The sequence below is a fragment of the Papaver somniferum genome, chromosome 4 (genome assembly GCF_003573695.1).
Source record: "Papaver somniferum cultivar HN1 chromosome 4, ASM357369v1, whole genome shotgun sequence".
Taxonomy (NCBI): Eukaryota; Viridiplantae; Streptophyta; class Magnoliopsida; order Ranunculales; family Papaveraceae; genus Papaver; species Papaver somniferum.
In genome coordinates, this window is record NC_039361.1 from 50,165,643 (window position 1) to 50,185,565 (window position 19,923).

At 36.5% G+C, this 19,923-nt stretch overlaps 3 protein-coding genes across 4 annotated transcripts; all 3 read left to right on the plus strand.

Annotated features, from left to right (window-relative positions):
- The first annotated feature begins 6,474 nt into the window (after positions 1-6,474).
- LOC113275433 (putative F-box/FBD/LRR-repeat protein At1g78760) lies at positions 6,475-9,124 on the plus strand. The gene is made up of 3 exons (XM_026524929.1): positions 6,475-7,749; positions 8,084-8,248; positions 8,403-9,124. Exons 1-3 carry the CDS (start codon positions 6,766-6,768, stop codon positions 8,694-8,696), a joined length of 1,443 nt encoding a protein of 480 aa, XP_026380714.1. The 5' UTR covers positions 6,475-6,765; the 3' UTR covers positions 8,697-9,124.
- Positions 9,125-9,245: 121 nt separating this feature from the next.
- On the plus strand, positions 9,246-11,896 carry LOC113275435 (protein DETOXIFICATION 14-like). Of its 2 annotated transcripts, none has more exons than XM_026524932.1 (7): positions 9,246-9,777; positions 9,947-10,491; positions 10,579-10,665; positions 10,814-10,870; positions 10,975-11,213; positions 11,290-11,495; positions 11,602-11,896. In XM_026524932.1, the coding sequence occupies exons 1-7, from the start codon at positions 9,610-9,612 to the stop codon at positions 11,632-11,634; spliced, it is 1,335 nt and encodes a 444-aa protein (XP_026380717.1). In that variant the 5' UTR covers positions 9,246-9,609; the 3' UTR covers positions 11,635-11,896. The 2 variants fall into 2 exon arrangements, with proteins under 2 accessions (XP_026380717.1, XP_026380716.1); XM_026524931.1 differs by having other exon boundaries at positions 9,248-9,858.
- Positions 11,897-12,143: 247 nt separating this feature from the next.
- LOC113275434 (protein DETOXIFICATION 14-like) lies at positions 12,144-15,404 on the plus strand. Its single transcript, XM_026524930.1, has 8 exons — positions 12,144-12,758; positions 12,871-13,140; positions 13,241-13,788; positions 13,893-13,979; positions 14,084-14,140; positions 14,248-14,486; positions 14,582-14,787; positions 14,921-15,404. Exons 1-8 carry the CDS (start codon positions 12,726-12,728, stop codon positions 15,083-15,085), a joined length of 1,605 nt encoding a protein of 534 aa, XP_026380715.1. The 5' UTR covers positions 12,144-12,725; the 3' UTR covers positions 15,086-15,404.
- Positions 15,405-19,923: the final 4,519 nt, after the last annotated feature.

A 19,923-nucleotide genomic window follows, 5' to 3' on the forward strand; every position in this document is an offset into this window, starting at 1 on the left:
ACACTTACGTGACTCAATAATATAGGTATTTAAATGGTTTTTTAGGGAATGACTTTAGGTTTTCTAAATATTTGTTCGTGACAAGTCAAATGGATACCTGTACGAATCCAATATGGTTCCCAAAACAAAAACTGTAAAATACTTTTTTTTCCAAAGAAAAAGAACACAGCAAAATTTTGCTACATGAAAGTTTTGTTTCCAAATTTTTGGTTCAATAAATTTTATATTCTCATAAGAAAAAAAATTTAGAGCACAAGAGTAGAATGCAAAAATACTATTCAAGGTTAAAAAGTAAACACTCCAACCAAAACAATACTTATGCAAAGCTGTCTGTAAACAATAGTTAATACTCAACTAATCAGAGAGCATTTTACCAATAAGTAAGTATACCTGATTATTAACAAATCTTACTCAACGGGATTTTTATGAGTAAGCATTCAAACTTTGTGATTAATTAGCACAAGTATGAGCTTTATGCTCATCAAATGAATATCCTTCATGGTTAATCCTCTTTTTCCTTCTAATGATTGGAGAAAACCCTTTTTGATGTGAAAAAGTATCATAAAACTTATTGTCATCAAATAAGAGACCAAGTTTTAATTCTTACCAGAAGTAGTTTGTAAGGAGGATTTTGACAGCCTGTTGATAAGATCCTTGTATCCTTCAATTATCCGATTAAGGTTGTCCTTTATATATCCATTGTTGTTTCCACCTACTGGTACTTTTCTCACATCTTGAACATCATCCTTCACTTTAGGTTGAGGAGGACCTTTCTGAAATCTTCTTAACCGATTAGTATTAACACTACAATTAGTTCGAACGTTCGATGAGCATCTTGAACTGACTTTCCTGGAAGAATTCACAGTGTGAGTACTAAAATCGATAGGTTTAGACATACTGAATGTCAGTTACACCTTTGAGTATTAAATCTAAGGTGTGTTGAAGTCGACCAAAGTAATTGTCATTCAGCTTCAGTTTGATTTTCCATTGAACATGTGCTTTTGAATCACAAAAAAGACATACTTTCTGATCACCGGAGTAATTAGAGAATGTAGCATTAGTAACATCGTTAGAAGATTTCTTCCTTCCATGAGATGTGGTTGATCAGTGGAAGAACCAAATGCCTCCTTAGCGATAAGAAGGGTTTGCAGTTTAGCTTCTGAAGCTGGTTTCATTAGAGAAACATCATTAGAACTAGCCATGTTTTCTAAAATCACAACATAATCAGAAGTAATTGGTACGATCGACTCCACAGAACGACCTTTATCTTGAATAAATAGATTACTCAATAGTCGTTCTATTTCAAGGGCATCTTCCTTGAGTTTAGCCTCGAGTAATATTCGAGAGGAACAAACTACAACATTTTTCTCACGAAGAACCCTTGGGAATCACGATCTTTTACCATACCAACCATTGTATTGACTTTGTGTTTCGGCCTATTGATTTCAACTTCCTGGATTCTAACAAGTTTTAGAATCACTGCACTCTCTTGGGATGCTTCCCTTTCTACTTCAGAATCAGATTCGCCAGTAAGATAATCAGGGTAATATATATATCAATACAAGTCTGTTTCGTAGGAACAGAAGGTTCATCTATATATGAGATTGACAAGTCTTTCTCTTTAATAAATTTCATAGAAACATAACTTTTGTCTTTGGTGATACTTTTTTCAGAGATAACGTTTCTGTCCATAGAGTCAGATTTCTACAAACACATACTTATAAAGTATTAAACGTGTTTGCCTGCTCTGATACCAATTGAAAAATCGGGGGTCTAACAACCACACCCAATATTTCGTTTAGGAAATCTGTATGGACTAAGTCCAATATAATTCCAAGAGAATCAACTAGACAGTCAGACTCAATCAAGGAAAATATATCCAAGAGTTATATCTCAATTTCTCAAATCAATCTGCAATCGAACAGATAGAAATTTGTGAGCCGGATTCATATGAGAAATAACTTTTATGGTATCAAAGACCAATATCCAAGTGTCAATCAATTTCAATCAACAACCAAAGGTTGGATTCACCAATTTATTGAACTATGCACAACCTGTAATATTTCAATTATATAAAAATATAATGCGGAAAAGAAATAACACAAACACCAGAAATTTTGTTAACGAGGAAACCACAAATACAGAAAAAACCCGGTACCTAGTCTAAATTTGAACACCACACTGTATTAAGCCGCTATAGACTCTAGCCAACTAAAAGTTAACTTCGGAATGGAATATAGTTGATCCCTGACTAATCTCCCACTGATTAAGGTACAACCGCGTTCCTTACGTCTCTGAATCCCAGCAAGACTCTACGCACTTGATTCCCTTAGTTGATCTCACCCACAACTAAGAGTTGCTACGACCCAAAGTCGAAGACTTGATAAACAAATCTGTCTCACATAGAAAAGTCTATTGAATAGATAAATCTGTCTCCCACAGAAATATCTACGAGTTTTTATTCCGTCTTTTGATAAATCAAGGTGAACAGGAACCAATTGATACACCCGGACTTATATTCCCGAAGAACAGTCTAGTAATATCAATCACCTCACAATAATCTTCATCGTATGGTAGCGAAACCAGATATTGTGGAATCACAAAGAATGAGACGAAGAGCTTTGTGACTACTTTTTATCTTACCTATCGGAGATTAAACCTCGAGAAAATATTAGAGAAGATAGTACTCAATACGATAGAACAAAGTAAGATCAAAACACGCAACTAAATAGAAAATAGTTGGGTCTGGATTTAGGATCCCAATGAAGTCTTTAAATCGTTAACTTATCATGGTTTTAGGAAAAAAACTTGGTTAAAGGAGAATCGACTCTCGCCGCAACTAGTATCACACAGGAGGTGTGGGGATTGGGTTTTCCAATTTCTAGAGTTCTCCCTTATATAATCTTCAAATCAGGGTTTGCAATCAATTTTACCTTGGTAACAAAGCATTCAATATTCACCGTTAGATGAAAACCTGATTAGAGTCAAGCTAATATCTTTCAATCGTTAGATTGACTTAGCTTGTTACACACAAATGAAATATGCCTTCATTTAGATACAGGTAACTGTACCTAAACGTGACATTTGGTTGGCTCAACAATAGTTAATCGAAGTTATCCATATGAACACTTTCATATCAACCTTGTTCATCTTTATTACAACTAGTTCAAATGACTCAAATGAAACTAGTTATTGTTCAATTATTTATATTCTCATAGAAGTATGCAAGACACAATTGAAGCAAAATCGGTTTTGATTCACTCGAATAGATTCATGAACATTGTAGCCACGGTTTGCAAAGATTGCATTTCTTATTATATAAATGTATTTGTTCATGAACATGTAAACATAAATAACTGATTTTAGAACTTAAACCACTCATGTATGCAAACGGGTACGCATACCTAAGTTCCCTGACTTGGTCTTGTTCGCTAGTATGCAAAGGTGTACGCATACTGTTGTTCATGACCGAACTTAGTTGAATCAGTATGCATACGGGTATGCATATTATAGTTCTAGGACTTCAACTGTTGAATCAGTACGCATACGGGTATGCATACTAAATTCCCGGACTTGGAATCACTTGCACCAGTTAGCATACAAGTACGCATACTGTGTTATATCCAATCAAAGGTTAATTATTCTAAACTCCCATTTCAATCATTGAAACATTCTTGGAAGACGAGAGTTGTCTCACGCAAACTATTAGCTTCAATGCAATTTTTAAGTGATCGAATGACCAATACAAAACATTCCGAGTCTACATCAAATGACTATCTCACACAAATCATGTAAGATGTTACCAATCGATTTTCACATGATCATCTTTTGACTTTCTTCAAGAATAAAAGATGAAATTGGCTAAAGCGAAAGCTTACCAACACATATTTCGAGAAATATGTAAACGAGATAAACTCAGCTCGAAATATCAAATGTGTATAATGTAAAGTCTACATAGTTATAAGACTTTTGTCTCAATATGAGATACAATAGAAATAGACTTCTGAATGATAGATGAGTTCAAGTCTCCACATACCTTTTGTTGATGAAGTTCCACAAGCTCCCCTTAGTAGTTCTTCGTCTTTAATCGATGAACTTCGTGAATTATAAAGCTCAACTACACATTCCATCCTAATCTGAGACATAGCTATAAGTATACTAGAAATAAAGACTTATAGTTTTGACAACTAAACTTGACAAACAAGCTTGAGATAGCAACACTTGCGAGTTCAACCGAGCAGTGCTCTAACAATAAAGATATTAATGCAAAGTATACCACATACAAAAACAAAATAAGAAGCAAATCACGCAGCAGAAAATTAGCAAACGAGGTAGTTGACCACTAACAATGGAATCCAACAACTTCAACTACAAGAATCTGGGATAATATGTGTTCAAATTTCATTTCTTATATTGTCTTAGATGATAGGAATGGGGTTACATTGCCACGAATTGTCAAAATTGTAGTCACTTAATTATATAAATATTTCGAGTTTCACCTTCAAAATAAAATAAAATAAACCAACTAGAAGCAGAATTATGAATTTCAGATGTTTCACATTCCACTTTTACTAGAGCAGTAGACTGGATTTCAAGGTTTTCGTATTCCAGTTTATTAGTTTCTGCCCTTTGCTAGTGTGACCTCAATTTTTCTTTGATCCAATTGTTTTTGGTGACCTATAAAATCCATCAAATTACCTTTTTCTAAGTGATCCAAACTACTATAATTTGCTTAGCAATCCAAATAATATCCTACTCTGTTTGCAAAAATTTCTGATATGCGACCCTAATAATACACAAAAAAAAAAGAAAAAAAAAACGGGCTGTGAGTTATAACTCCAAAGGTATCACTATCCATATACAAAAACCCCAACAAAACAAATTGTTCACAAAACCCCATTTAGCATAAACTGTCTATATTACCCTTCTAGTTTAAATCACCCCAACAAAAACAAAAATCAACCCCACCTTTAATTTTTATTATATTGTCACCAACAACAACAACCCACCACCACCACCGCGCCGCCACCACCACCACCGCTGCCTCCACCCACCACTGCCGCACCACCACCACCACCACTGCCTTCCACCACCGTCGCGCCTCCGACCACCAAAGACCACCGTCGCCGACAACTACGACCGCCACCGAGCAACACCACCATTATCGCCGACCACCACCACCAACAACCAGCCGCCACCGCCACAAAAAATGAGTTTCATTGATCAATATTCAACAAAATGAGAAAAAAATAATGAAACTAAACAGAAAAAATGATGATACCAAAATTGGTTTCACCAAAATTAGATGAAACTAAATTTTGATTTCATCATAAAAGAAAGGAGAAGGAAGAAAGAAGAAAAAATGGAACACAATAAGATGAAACCTACCACCACCACTGTCAACTACACCACCACCATCGCCGCCACAACCACCATCACCTCAACCACCACTACCATTACCTCCTCAACTAAACCTATTTTCATCTTACCTCCTCAACTAAAAAAATGATGAAACCAAACACGCCGACTTCCAAGTCAGGCCGAATAAACTAGGAAAAAATCAGGTGAAACCAAAATTCGATTGAATGAGGGCGGATTTGCAAGTACTGTGTTGATTGTAGAGGATAAAAGGAGAAGGAGGAGGTGTTGTTGGTGGCGGATTTGAAGGTATTGGTGGCTTTAGATGATAGAAGGAGGAGGCTGAAGTAGTGATGATGGTGTTAATGGAGGAGACGGAGGTGTTGTTGGTGGCGGATATGGACATAACAACTGGTTTGGTGGTGGTGAAGCTACTGTTGGCGATAAATCTGAACAAAAAAGTAGAAGAAAAGAGAAGGAGGTGTTCGTGGATGAGATAGAGGTGTTGTTGGTGACGGATCTAGACATAGCGGCTGATTTGGTGGTGGTGGTGGAGCTACTGTTGGTGATAGATCTGAACATAAAAGTAGAAGAAAAGAGACGAAGGTGTTCGTGGAGGAGATGGAGGTGTTCGTGGAGGAGATGTAGGTGTTGTTGTTGGTGGTGACGGAGGTGTTGCTGCTGGTGTTCGTGGAGATCGATTGTTGCTGCTGGTGGTGATGAGAAGGAAACGGAAGAAAGAAGAAGAAGAAGAGGTAAAAAGGGTATGTTTGACTTTTTTTAAAGTAACGAAAAGTTAAATTTACTCTTTATTATTTGACGTGGGGTTTTTGTGCCACTTTTTAATCAAATGGTTTTTATTTATTAAAAATAATATGGCTGGATTTTTTGTATCATAAGTTTGGTCATTTAGGTGTTTTATGAGTGGTTTTGTAAAAAATAACCACTTATGTGCCCGTTGGCTGCCTCACATTCACCCTGACAGATTTCTCAGGCACCCTTAACCGATTAAATGAGAAACCAAACTCAAACAGATGTAACAGGGGTGTAAGAATAGTGTATCTAATTACAGTTGTCAACACAAGGGAACTCAAGTGGCATATGAAGAAGCTGAAATCAGAAATTTGGGAGTTCTTTTGCATTGCCCTTCAGTGACTAAAACCAGAAGTTCAAGGTTTAAGCATTGCACTTCAAGGGTTATTCATCAGCCATTTCTACATCCAAGGTACCTTTTCTCATCCATCTTTTAATTAAGGGTTTGAACTACATATAATAATACTCAGCCAGATTAGAGATTAGGGTTTTGCTCAGAGTGATTTTGTTTGCAAATTGGAGATTAGGGTTCTGAACAACTAATTCTGGGGGTTCGAAGTTTACTAAGGTTTTACTGTTCAATTTGGGTTAACAATGGAAGAAACAAGAGATGCGTCATATTCTGATGGGGAAGATAGAATCAGTAGGTTACCGGATTCCTTAATCCATCATATCCTGTCTTTCATTGATACTAAATATGCAGTTCAAACTAGTGTTTTGTCGAAAACGTGGGTTGATATTTGGAAATCTCTACCGTTTCTGAAATTCGGTAGGAGTTTGTTTTCAGATGATAAAAAACATAGTTTTGTAATGTTTGTGGATACGGTATTCATTTTTGGCCAAGACTTTGATATTCAGAGATTTAGTGTGCACTGGGAGAACATTGCGTATGATAATACGATGCCAGTGCATGTGAATAGATGGAGCCTTAATGCCGTCAAGTATAATGTTCAAGAAGTAAGGTTAGTAATCACTGAATGTCATGAGTCGACATATGAAATTCCTCACCGGCTTCTGAATTGCAAGTCATTGAGAAAGTTGGAAATGGAAGTGCATGGTAATGGCAGATGTGAGAATATTGTTCTACCAAGATCAATGAATTTACCTCAGCTTAATGTACTGTCCTTATATGGATTATCAATTTCCAATTTAGATTCATCTAAAAGACTCATTGCAAGTTGTCCAGTTCTTGAAAGGCTAGACATAGTTCATTGTGATATACAAACTGATAATCAAAGGAATTTGGTTGTTGATTCTCTAAGCCTTAAGGAATTTATGTATGTTCATCGTCATTTGCCGCAAAATGATTCTATGGTCAACATTATCAAGTTATGTGCTCCAAATCTGAAAGAATTCACCTGCAGATGTCCCTTGTCACTAGATTATTCTCTAGAAAACTGTTCTCCCTTATACGGGGTAACTTTTTGTATGAATCTCAAAGAAAATAATTATGAGAATGCAGATGCATATTCAAAACTGCCTTCAAGGGAAAAAGAAGTGTATGCTGAACGTATGATGAAATTTCTAGGAGCAGCTTATATGGTGAAAGATATGTTTTTATCACCTGGATTCCTTGAGGTATGGGCACTTCCTCTTTTCCTTGAATTAAACATTTTGCGAAAAATGGTCTAAGTATGTTTTACTGCCTAGTCAAATTTATGAGAAGGGCAAAGGGTGCTGCTGCTTAAGCAACCCGGTTTTTATTTAGGAGGACGAATTCATGTCGAAGATTATCAAAAGTTTTGTTATTCTGAACTAGTATGAGATTCTTTATATGACTCCATTGGTATTCCATTCAAAAAAAAAAAGGAATTTCTCCTCTTCTGTTAAAGTAGTCTTGGTTAGTTGGTTCACTATATTTCGCCAGATTTCAGCTGCTATACTATTTGAAAATTTTCTTCTGTTTCTCAAGGTACTCTCACAAGCTGCTAACTTATTAGGCTGTCAACCAACTCGCTTGTGTAATCTACAATATTTGACTCTGGAATTGTGGTGTACAAGAGGTTGCTTGCGGGCTATAGCATACTTACTCAGCATTTCTCCTAATATTAATTCTATTTTCCTTGTATTGAAGGAGGTAACATTTAACTCTTTGTTTTTATTTGTTCTGTGATATGTCGTCCCAAACGTTCTAATACGACATCAGTGCTTTTCATCTATCTCATTTGGCAGCATTTATCTTTATGCAACATTTAATTGACCTGTCAGTTGTTGTGATTGTTTGGGTATAGTCAAGTTTAGTGGATGTTGGAGATGACTGGGAAGCAGGATTGTCAGTTCGGGGAATGTTATCTCACCTCGAGTATGTCCAGGTTGAAGACATGGAAGGATGTGATGCTGAATTCAAACTTCTGAGTTTTCTGTTGAGAAATGCCAAGGTTTTGAAGGAAGTTGAACTATTCTTTCGCTCTAGTGTTGGCTCGCCTGATAGGGTAATACAAGTTCAGCAATTTCAAGATAAGCTAAGAGAAGTTCCTGCAGCTTCTTCCAGTATCCTAATGGGGTTTAAAGTAGCTGCACCGTGATTTTTTCTAGTCAGTAGGAGTCAGGATGCTTTCTTCTCTGAATGAATGCTTAAGTTGTCTATTTGGGACTTCGTGAAATGCTAATTAACTGATCTTCTGCCTATTAAGTCTGGATGATTTTCATGAATTGTTAATAACCAATAAAGAGCCCTTTTCAGGTAATCGCATGAAGAAGTGCTCTGAAATCTCCTTACAGAATTCTTCGGCCTGAATGAGATTTAACTAGGAGAATAAATGGTCAAAAATACGCCATAAAACTATCATTAACTTTTTTCTGAAAGATAAAACCATCTCAGTTTTAGTCAATCAACTTTTCCACAAGAAGGAATTGTTGGAAACCAAAATCCAATTTATCCCTATGATAGGAAGTAGTTATTCAAATTTAGGACCAAAACATCCTCTCTACGACTTTACCTTTGGGACGTGCCTTCACAAAAATAGGATTTTAGTCACGAAAAAAGCCTCTCTTTTTTTTTTTTTCCTTTCTGCAATGCAGCAACAAGTGACTGATAAATTCTTCTTCATCTGCACGAAGACCACAATGCTGCAACCTCTTCTATTCAAGTTGTCAATGGTAGGGGATAGCATTGTGGAGAGCAGGCCACACAAAAAACTGAACTTTTTTGTGGTCTAAAAGATGATAACGAATGTATGAGAATAATTTAATACTAGCTTTTAGTTAATAAATAAATGGAGCAAGAGGGGGGACTCCACTGAGAACATCACTTGGAAAACATTTACTTTATTTTATTCGTGATTCTTTTTTATTGTATTTTCTAAGTGATCTTGGACTGACATTCTTTGTCGAACACCAAAAACAGATTTTATTTGAGATTCCCTAGCTTTTCTATATCTGCCATCAATCTCTGGCTTGATTTCATGTGAATTTGGTGTTTATTTGGTTTTGGGAGATATGGAGGAAGGTTTGTTACTGAAGGCAAGAGAAGAAACAGATGGTGGGAAGAAAAGCTTAACGTGGGTTGTGTTTGTGGAAGAAGCAAAGAAGGTGGGCTACATTGCAGGGCCTATGGTGGCCGTAAACTTCTCTCTGCAGCTCATTACAGTCATCCCTCTGATGATGGTGGGTCACCTAGGTGAACTTGCTCTTTCTAGCACTGCCATGGCTACCTCTCTTTGTGGTGTTACTGGCTTCAGTCTTCTTGTAAGGAATTTCATTTCTTCTGTTCTCTTACAAATTTAATGCCTTAGAATCTAAGTTTGTTACATACTCTATTTTGTTTCAAAACCAGGTAGGACTGGCAGGTGGACTAGAAACTCTATGTGGACAAGCTTATGGAGCACAACAATATCGAAAACTTGGAGTTTATACTTACAGTGCAATGATCTCTCTTACCTTAGTCTGTATTCCTATATCTTTTGTATGGATTTCAATGCAAAAACTACTCACTTTTATAGGACAAGACCCCATAATCTCACATGAAGCAGGGAGATATGCAGCATGTTTGATCCCAGGTCTTTTCGGTTATGCAATTCTCCAGCCATTAATGAAATTTCTTCAGACCCAAAGTTTGATTATTCCCATGCTATTAAGTGCTATTACTACTTTATGTTTCCATATTCCTCTTTGTTGGGTTTTTGTATTTAAGTTCGGGTTTGGAAACATTGGAGCTGCATTTGCAATTAGTATATCATACTGGTTCAATGTTATCTTTCTCGGAACATATGTTAAGTTTTCTCCCTTGTGCAAATCAACTCGAGTGCCGTTCTCAAAAGAGGCACTTCAAGGAATTGGAGAGTTTTCAAGACTTGCAGTTCCTTCCGCCATAATGGTTTGGTAATTTTTTTCTTATTCAATCTATGAATATGCAGTGATTTCGGTTTTCTCTTGGTGCTTCTGACTGATTAAACTTGATGGCTGTAGTCTTAAGTGGTGGTCGTTCGAATTGATGATTCTGTTATCCGGCCTTTTACCTAATCCTCAACTTGAAACTTCAGTGCTCTCTATATGGTATGTCGATGCAGTATTTCGATATAGTTTAATGTGCTCGATGTCATTCAGATTCAAGACAACTGATAAATTTGTTAGCCAATTAGCTTTACTTTTCATGAAATGACCAATGCAATTAAAATGCTCTATCATGTTTGTGAATGAACAGTCTCACAACTGTCTCACTGCATTCCAAGATACCATTTGGAATTGCTGCTGCTGCAAGGTTTGCTGTCTAGCTCTCTCGTTCCCAAGTTCCCAACTATAATTCTGAATATGACTTACTAATCCCCTACTCTCTGTTTGTGTACATGTGTGTATATTTTTTAGCACTCGAGTTTCAAACGAATTAGGTGCTGGGAGACCGCAAGCTGCACGTTTAGCAGTCATCACCGTTATGATTATGGCGGATACTGAGATGGGTATAGCAAGTTCGGCACTTTTTGTGTGTCGTTACGTTGTGGGATATGCTTACAGCAATGTAAAGGAAGTGGTAGACTACATGGAAGCTATGGCTCCGCTAATCTGTTTCTCGGTCATCTTGGACGGCCTACAAGGTGTCCTTACAGGTACTTAGGTGTCAGTCCTATAGAAAACTATTCCAGTAAATTCATCTGTCAGTACCTCATGCATGTTTTCTTGCAGGTGTTGCTAGAGGATGTGGATGGCAGCATATAGGTGCTTATGTGAACTTAGGTGCATTTTACATTGGTGGAATTCCAACAGCTATATTGTTAGGTTTTGTTCTACATTTAAGAGGAAGAGGGCTTTGGCTGGGGATTATGGCTGGCACTATTATTCAAACAACTATACTTTCAACTATTACAGCTCGAACTAATTGGGAAAAACAGGTCAGTCCGTGCGATTCCCCGCAATTTTAATGAAGTCTAGCATGTTCCGCGTCAAAATTACGCATTCCACTGTCCACTAATTTTTTTTTTCTCTTGCATATGGCAGGCGAAGATAGCCAGGGACAGAATATTTCAGTAGAAGATTGTATTTTATTTTTGAGAACTACCCAAGTAGAAAGTGGACTGAAACAAAATTCTGGACCGATTGTTGACTGTGATTAACACTAAAAAATGTGAGAAACATTTGTCCTGTGAGGCGGCTGTGACCGATAGATACATGACAAAAGAAATATTTGGCCTGAATTCAGATATAGCACTGCTTGTATATATCTTATGGAAATGAGGAGGAGATTCCTGTTTTCAGTAGCTTTATTGATTGAAAAAATGGCTGTTTGTTTGTACTCATCTGCTTTATTAGATTTACTGTTCCAGGATGTAACTGGCTAACAGTAAAGAGTGCACAAAGTGGGATTTATTAGGTGTTGCTACAGATTATGCATGAATATAAAAACATACTGCTTGAGCGTTGAATCTTGATGCTATTCTATATAGCCAGCGGCTGTTCTGTGGGGGCATCTTTGTTATTTGCCGACATTTCATAGGAGGGGGTTCTTGGTTGAAATGACGCTGCAGTGAAATGGCCCCAAGTTTGATTTCATCAGGTTCAATTTCGAAGTCTTTTGCAAGCGCTTTGAAAAATCTCGCCTAAACCCCGCATGAGCCAACTTGACGCACTCAATCGTACGAGAAATCTAAAAGCATTCAATGAATTTACTCCCACCATGTCAAGTCTACCAACTCCAACTGAATTATCATCTCTTTGTAAATGTACTTACTTTTTTAGGTAGATCCTATTCGTAAAGCAAACTCTTACAATTTGATAACGGAATGACCTCATCGTCATCCATGCATCTTATATAAAGTGGCCGTGTTCTAATGGCAAGATCTTATAATGCTGTTGTACTGTAGTTAATAATATATGCATTTTAAATCTAATTGCCTTATCTAAAAGTTAAAGCAAAAGCCTTCATAATTGACTATGTGTCCATATGCCATTTTTTTGGATTAGCGTATATAACATAATTATTATTACCATGATCATTAACTATCACACTCTCACTTATGTTTAGGTAGACAAACTGCTAAAAAGACAGAAGAAATCATTAAGAGTTCCTTTATACTTCTTTTCTTCTGGATTGAAATCTTGGTATAATTAACCTTGCTTCCGGTATGTCTTACTCAACTCTAAGCCTCAACAATATGGTATGTATATCTCTGCCCTCTTGTTCTGCCATGGTTGTTTCATTATTTCTAGTATATATCTTTTCTCATTCTGTGCTTGGGTTCTGATTTTTTGTTGTTGCTGATTTTCTAGAGTGAGAGCGAGAAAGAGATGGAAGAAGGCTCTTTGTTGGTGGAAAAGGCAAGGGAAGATGAGAGAAGAAAGATTGGATTAACGTGGAGCGTATTCGCAGAAGAAGCAAAGGTTGTTGGTTATATTGGTGGTCCAATGGTAGCTGTTAACTTGTCTATGTTTCTTTTACAACTTATCTCCATGATGTTTGTGGGTCATCTTGGCAAACTTTCCCTCTCTAGCGCTGCTCTTGCTACTTCTTTCTGCGGTGTCACTGGCTTTAGTCTTCTTGTAAGTCATCCTTTTTTCTTTCTTTCTTTGATTTCAGTTTGTTATTTCTATGGAAATCTTAATTTCTTGCAACTAAAATTGAGCAACTTCATTTGAGCAGCTGGGAATGGCAAGTGGACTAGAGACACTGTGCGGACAAGCATTTGGAGCAGGACAATATGGAAAACTAGGAGTGCAAACTTATAGTGCTATATTATCTCTTACCATATTCATCTGTCTCCCTATCTCTTTCTTATGGGTCTCAATGGGGAAACTACTCACTTACATTGGTCAAGACCCATTGGTCTCGGGTGAAGCCGGAAAATATGCAGTGTGTTTAATCCCTGCTCTTTTCGCTTTTGCAATTCTCGAATCACTAACGAGATTTCTTCAGTCCCAGAGTTTGATGATTGCCATGTTCTTGAGTCAATTTGCTACTTTATGCGTCCATGTGCCTTTATGCTGGGTTTTGGTTTATAAATCCGGGTTGGGAAACATTAGAGCTGCACTGTCAATCGGTGTGTCATACTGGCTAAATGTGATATTTCTGGTAATATACATCAAGTATTCACCGTCGTGTGAACCAACTCGCGCATCACTTTCAAAAGAGGCATTTCAAGGGATTGGAGAGTTCTTGCGCATTGCGTTTCCTTCTGCTGTAATGGTTTGGTATATATCATTCTCTTCTTTACCGCCGTTGTTAGTCTTTCCAATCCGTACCTCTTTGACACTCATTTTTAGTCCCTAAACGGTTAATGTTTTAATGGATGCAGTCTTGAATGGTGGTCATCAGAATTGCTTATCCTTCTATCTGGGCATTTACCAAATCCACAGCTAGAAACTTCAGTCCTCTCCATATGGTACGCTTCGGTGCAGATTCATTCTTATTATTCCACAAAATAGAAAATAATTTGGCTTAATTATGCAAATATCAAGCATTTATATCTTTGCTATTGATTAACAGCCTCGCAAGCAGCTCATTGCTCTACATGATACCCGATGGAATTGCTGCTGCTGTAAGGTTTGTACCAAGATTTCATTCCTTGGTCTCTTGTGAACATCTTCAATGCTATATCCATTGATGCGTCGATATGTGTGTGTGAGAAAGTTTCCTTTTTCATTATGTAGCACTCGAGTGTCAAACGAACTAGGAGCTGGGAGACCGCAAGCTGCACGTTTAGCCGTCAATGCCGCCATGATAATTACAACAGCTGTGATGGTTACAGTAAGCTTGACGCTCTACTCTTGTCGTAACATTCTGGGTTATGCTTTCACTAATGAGAGGGAAGTCATAGATTACGTGACAGAAATGATTCCCCTAATTTGTTTAACAGTGGTCATGGACAATCTACAAGGTGTCCTCTCAGGTTAGTGCAATTGTTGTGCCATCGAAATTTATGAACTTTCATCGTTACAATGGACACTAATAGCCATACCTTGCTGGAATTTTATGTTATTTTAGGTGTGGCTAGAGGGTGCGGATGGCAGGATATTGGCGCTTATGTGAACCTAGGTGCATACTACCTTGCTGGGGTTCCATTAGCCATTTTGTTGGGTTTCCATCTACATATGGCTGGAAAAGGACTTTGGATTGGAATTGTAACTGGGTCTACTATACAATCAGCTATGCTTTCTCTGATAACTTGTCGAACCAACTGGGAAAAACAAGTAAGCCTGAGAACTCCTTCTCGTACTTCTGTCTTTTGACAAGGCTTGACTTTGCGATCACTCGGTTTCCTCTTGCCTCTTGGTAATAATTGTGATGATGACAACCTCATTGATTTTTCCTGAAATGTGGCAGGCGATAAACGCGAGAGAAAGGTTACTGGAAGAGGAAGCAGAAGAATCTATAAAGGAAAATGGATCAAATAAAACGTTGAAAGAACTTGAACTGAGAAAAGAAGGGTACAAAGTCATTGATCATGCAGTTTTTGAAGTGGATTTCATATTGAACCGTAACAACTAAGGATAACTTTCAAATTTTGTTGGGAAATGATTCCAATATACTTCGAGAAAGGACAAGGACGCCTAGTGACATGTTGGTAGATGTACATTATTTGAAGTTATACATCGAACCTGCTGAGGAGCAGATTCAATGGGGTGGGTCTTCTCAGAGGCAGACGCCTAAGCCTAGATCCAGCTTAAAATGAAAAAAACGGTGTTATTCCGCTTACCGTAGAATTTCTTTTCGCCGTCTCATTTGTTTGCAGTGATTTTATTTCTTACAGGATGTTTGAATACATCTTAAAAAATTAGTTTTCGAAAAGAAAAAGTTAATTTGGCAATTATAGAATCGAAAAAGTTACTATTCCAAGGAGAAGCAAAAACACTTTTACTGTTGATATCCAAACGCTCTTAAAGGAGGGTAAGCTTTATAAGGGTGTATTGGATTGAGATTACAAGGATCGTTGGAAACCTAAAAAAACATAGGTAAATATCCACGGTATTCAAATTGAACTTTTTAAAATTACACAAATATCCTAAATATTTAATTATATTTTTTAAAATTTCTTATGATAATAGAAGGTCTAAGACCAAAGACCAAAAAAATACGATCAAATTTGAGTTTAGTCCGTGGTGTTACATTAGGGTGGAAGAGTAAATTTGGTCGAGCACACATATAATGTTCGCTTGGTGAAAAAATATACATCTGGATCACTTTATACATCCGCCCCATCACAGGATCACTTTATACATCCGCCCCATTAGCCATCAGGATTACTTTATACATGCGCCTCACTGAGACGTAACTTATATGTACGCCTCACTACACGGACGGAAGATATACGTCCGCTTCAACTCAAGCGTAACTTAAAAGCTCGCCTATTAACAAACGTACACTATACGTTCGCTCGACTATATTTGGTTTTGGTCTTGGTCCCAGACCAAATATAGTCTGGGATTTGGTTTTGGTCCAGCTTTTACTCTTTAGTCCGTCCCACTATGTCTCATTTCTGGACCATATTTATGGGTTTGATCGTCCATTGTGGTTGCTCTAAGACATATATGAATAATTGGAAGTAAAACATGTACATTATTATTTTCAATTAATTTGAATTCGAACCATGAGAGTTTCATGGATTCTTATAGATATCTTTTATATTGAATCTTTCTTTATATCACGTTATGCTATGTTTTTCCATTGAAACATATAACTTTCTTCTATGGATTTATAAGGTGATGTTGGTTATGAGTTTCCCCTTTAAGAATAGTCTTCTCCTTCGTTAACTTGCTCATTTTCTCCTCTAGAATTATTGTATTTTATGTCATTCATCTCCATATGTTGCGTTGTTAAATTACCTTTTCAAACTGTCATTTGACCCGGAATATGAATTTTTTTACAAAGCTCTTTAGTTTTTTATGCTTCATAACCTTTCTTCTAAGAAATTATTTGGTGTTTGGAAATCTGTATCAATCTCTATAAATCTAGATTAATCCAAATTCAATCCATGATAATCCAAAATCATATATCAAAAACATTATAAATCGATTAGATTTAGGTTGAACTATAATCTTTTCCCACCCATATAAATTACGATCCAATATACTCCCGTTAGTGTAGGTTGCTACACGAGCAGGCCAGTTAGGAAGGATTCATTGGCTGTGCTTGTGGACAAATTCGGCTTGTTAGTGAGAATTTAGTCGTTTTGCTTGTGTCTCTATGAGATTCAGACACGCAACACAACAAAACAAAACAAATAATAAAGGCATCAAAATTTCGTGCAGACCTTTTTTCAGGTATAATACATATATAAATAATTATAGTCATCTAGTATCTCTTGTCATGGCAAGACGAGTATAACTTACTCATGATATATAGAATTTGGAATTTTTATGATATAAAATTTGGAATCTTTATAATTTAAAATTATATTCATTTCTTGAGGAGAATGGTATTGATATTTCTTTTGATTAGGTTTCTTATTATTCAGGCTTACGACTTGAGTTGCTTTTCATTTTCTCGGTCTACTTATCAATGATTCTAATGGTCATGCTTTATGTGCACTTATGATGTTTTCAACCTTCTCTTGATTCAATCAGTTCAATTTTCTTCTCTTATTTGATTTCCCTTGTACTTAACTTCTTGATTGTTTAGTTTTCATGTCTTTGGTCTTTCTATCTTTCTTGTGATTAATCTTTTGTACAAAAATTATAATGTTTTTTACAGTATACGATTATTAGCCCTAATCCTGTGGTTCTTCCTGTATTTCATTTTTTCTTATTTTGTTTGTGTTTTCTTTCTTTTGATGGAGTGTTAATTTTTTTGCAGGTACCTCTAGTTCGATCATGGTTTCCTTACAATTTTGGACCTTGGCGCATAGCATCATCTCCAGTTTTGTGACTATATTGTCTATCTTGGCTATATTGCCACCATTAATCCTATCACATCCTGCTTTATTGCAAACCCAAAATATCTTTGCTTTGAGTATCTATCATTATGAGAATCATCAGTTTCCCCCTTATCAACTTTTTGAAACCATGAAAAACCAGTATATTCTGCTGAGTCGATCTCCAATCCAAGTTCAAAATTTTCAAACATCACACTTTCCGCCCAAAGCATACCGAGATTTTTGGAGTCCTCATTATTCTTCGGATCACATGCAGTTGAAAACTATCAGAATCTATCCTTCCTTTTTTCAAAATTATCTTCACACCATATTTAGAAAAAACAATATTCACAATTTATATTGCGTAACTTTCTCCATAAATACAAACAAAAAGGTTCTTTGGAATCTTCATCAACCTAAGACTATTTTAAAGCCTAGCAAGCAGTCTTGTGAAGAATCAATGGAGTCTGGTAACAACAATAATTCCAATAATAACAATATAACAACAATCACAGAGAAGATGAAGGAAACTTCTATTAGAAGTAAAAGAGGTGTTATTGGATCTGTGAGAAACCTCAATGAAGCTGCAAAATCCTGGTCAAACAGTCTGATTGGGAAACTGATAACTAAGAAGATAATCAAGAATGAGGAAGATGAAATTGAGATCTCAGCTGTCAAGGATGATCTGAATACTCTCTGGAAGAACTACAAAAAAAAGAGAAACAAGAGTTGTGGGAAAATATTTGTTTGTTTTCAAATTTGATTCTCAAAAAGATATGAAGGATGTATTGAAAAAATCTCCTTGGAATGTTCAAAGATGTTTACTTGCACTTCAAGAATACTCTACGGAAATTGCTTATGAAGACTATAAATTCACTAAACAAGAGTACAACGTCCAGTTTAAAGGTCTGTTATTGGAACATCATCATGTTGCAGTTGTTACTGAAGTTATTGAAGATTTGGGTAAAAAAATCTCTATAGAGCCCAAAAATTGCAGACCATGATCCGGTAATATGATTACTGCTCGTGTGGAGATTGATTTAATCAACCACTGAAGAGAGGTGAATGGTGGAACTCGAACATGGGAGAACCAGTATGGATTATATACCATTGGTTGAAGCATCCTGATAGTCTATGTGACCAATGTTATACAATTGATCACAACGATGGAAACTGTGAAAAAGTTGCTGAGAGACTGCGTGAAAGGGCAATGACTGAATTGGAGTATGAAGAACACTGCAATGCAAAAAACAACAAGGTGAACATGGAAGGATATCTTGATGAATATTATGTTCATATTGAGAAAGAAAGTGATGATATGGCTGAAGCAGAAGAAGAAAGAAACGCTAAAAGAGCTAGAAATCAAGCTAGTTAAGATAATGGATCAAATCCTTCTATCCAAGGTCCTATTTTAGCTGGTCATGGTGGGGTGAATACTGTGAATGTCCCTAACAACTCAAATACTAATACAATGCATGTGATAGAAATGGGTGAAATGGATGTGAACAATGCTAGCGCAAAGGAGAATACCATGCAACTCAGGTAATTAATTCCCATCATACCAACTCTTGTACTTCTTTTACTGCTTCATTACCACTTACTTTTATCTTCTTGCATTTATTTGATTTTCAGTATAGTTATTTTGAGTTAAGCACCCCTAAATTTTTCGTTAGAATCATGAGAGTCCTTGCTTGGAATTGTCAAGGATTTGCTAATAAAACAACTAGAGATCATCTTAAGGACCTAGTCTATAGGTATGACCCTGATGTCATTTTATTATCAGAAGAAAAAATGGGGGAGGTTAAAATGAAAAAATTTATAAGACAGTATAGGTACCCTAACATTAAGCTCATCCCATCGAGAGGTCTGGTAGGAGGCCTTATTCTCTTATGGAAGGATGGCTTCCATTTTAATGTTGTAAATGCAGATTCATGGATAATAAATTGTGTGGTGCGTGAAGATCCTTCGAAACCGGAATGGGTTTTGACCTGTTTGTATGGGTCTTCTTATCATAAACATAAGGAAAGACATTGGAATTACATAAAAGATCTGAGTCAAACTATCCAACAACCTTGGGTGGTGATTGGTGACTTAAATCTGGTTTTCAATAATAAGGAAAGATTATTTATTTCTGGTGTTCTCTCTGCTACTTCTAATGCTTCTACTACTTCAAATAATATGACTTCTTCTTCAAGAGATGCTCCTTATGTTCATATAATTCATGAAGCTGGTTTGGAAGACTTAGGTTATACAGGCAGATCTTTACCTGGTCAAGTGATGTACATGGTACAGGTATAAAAAGATCACGACTGGATAGAGCTATGGTCAACAATGACCGGTTCATAAACTTCTCTGATTCAAAAATCTTCCACCTGCCGTAACTGGGATCAGACCATTGTCCCATTATGTTGGATACTTCATCTATTAACTGTGATAAAAAGAGAAACTTGAAGTATTTCCAGTGTTATGAAAGAGA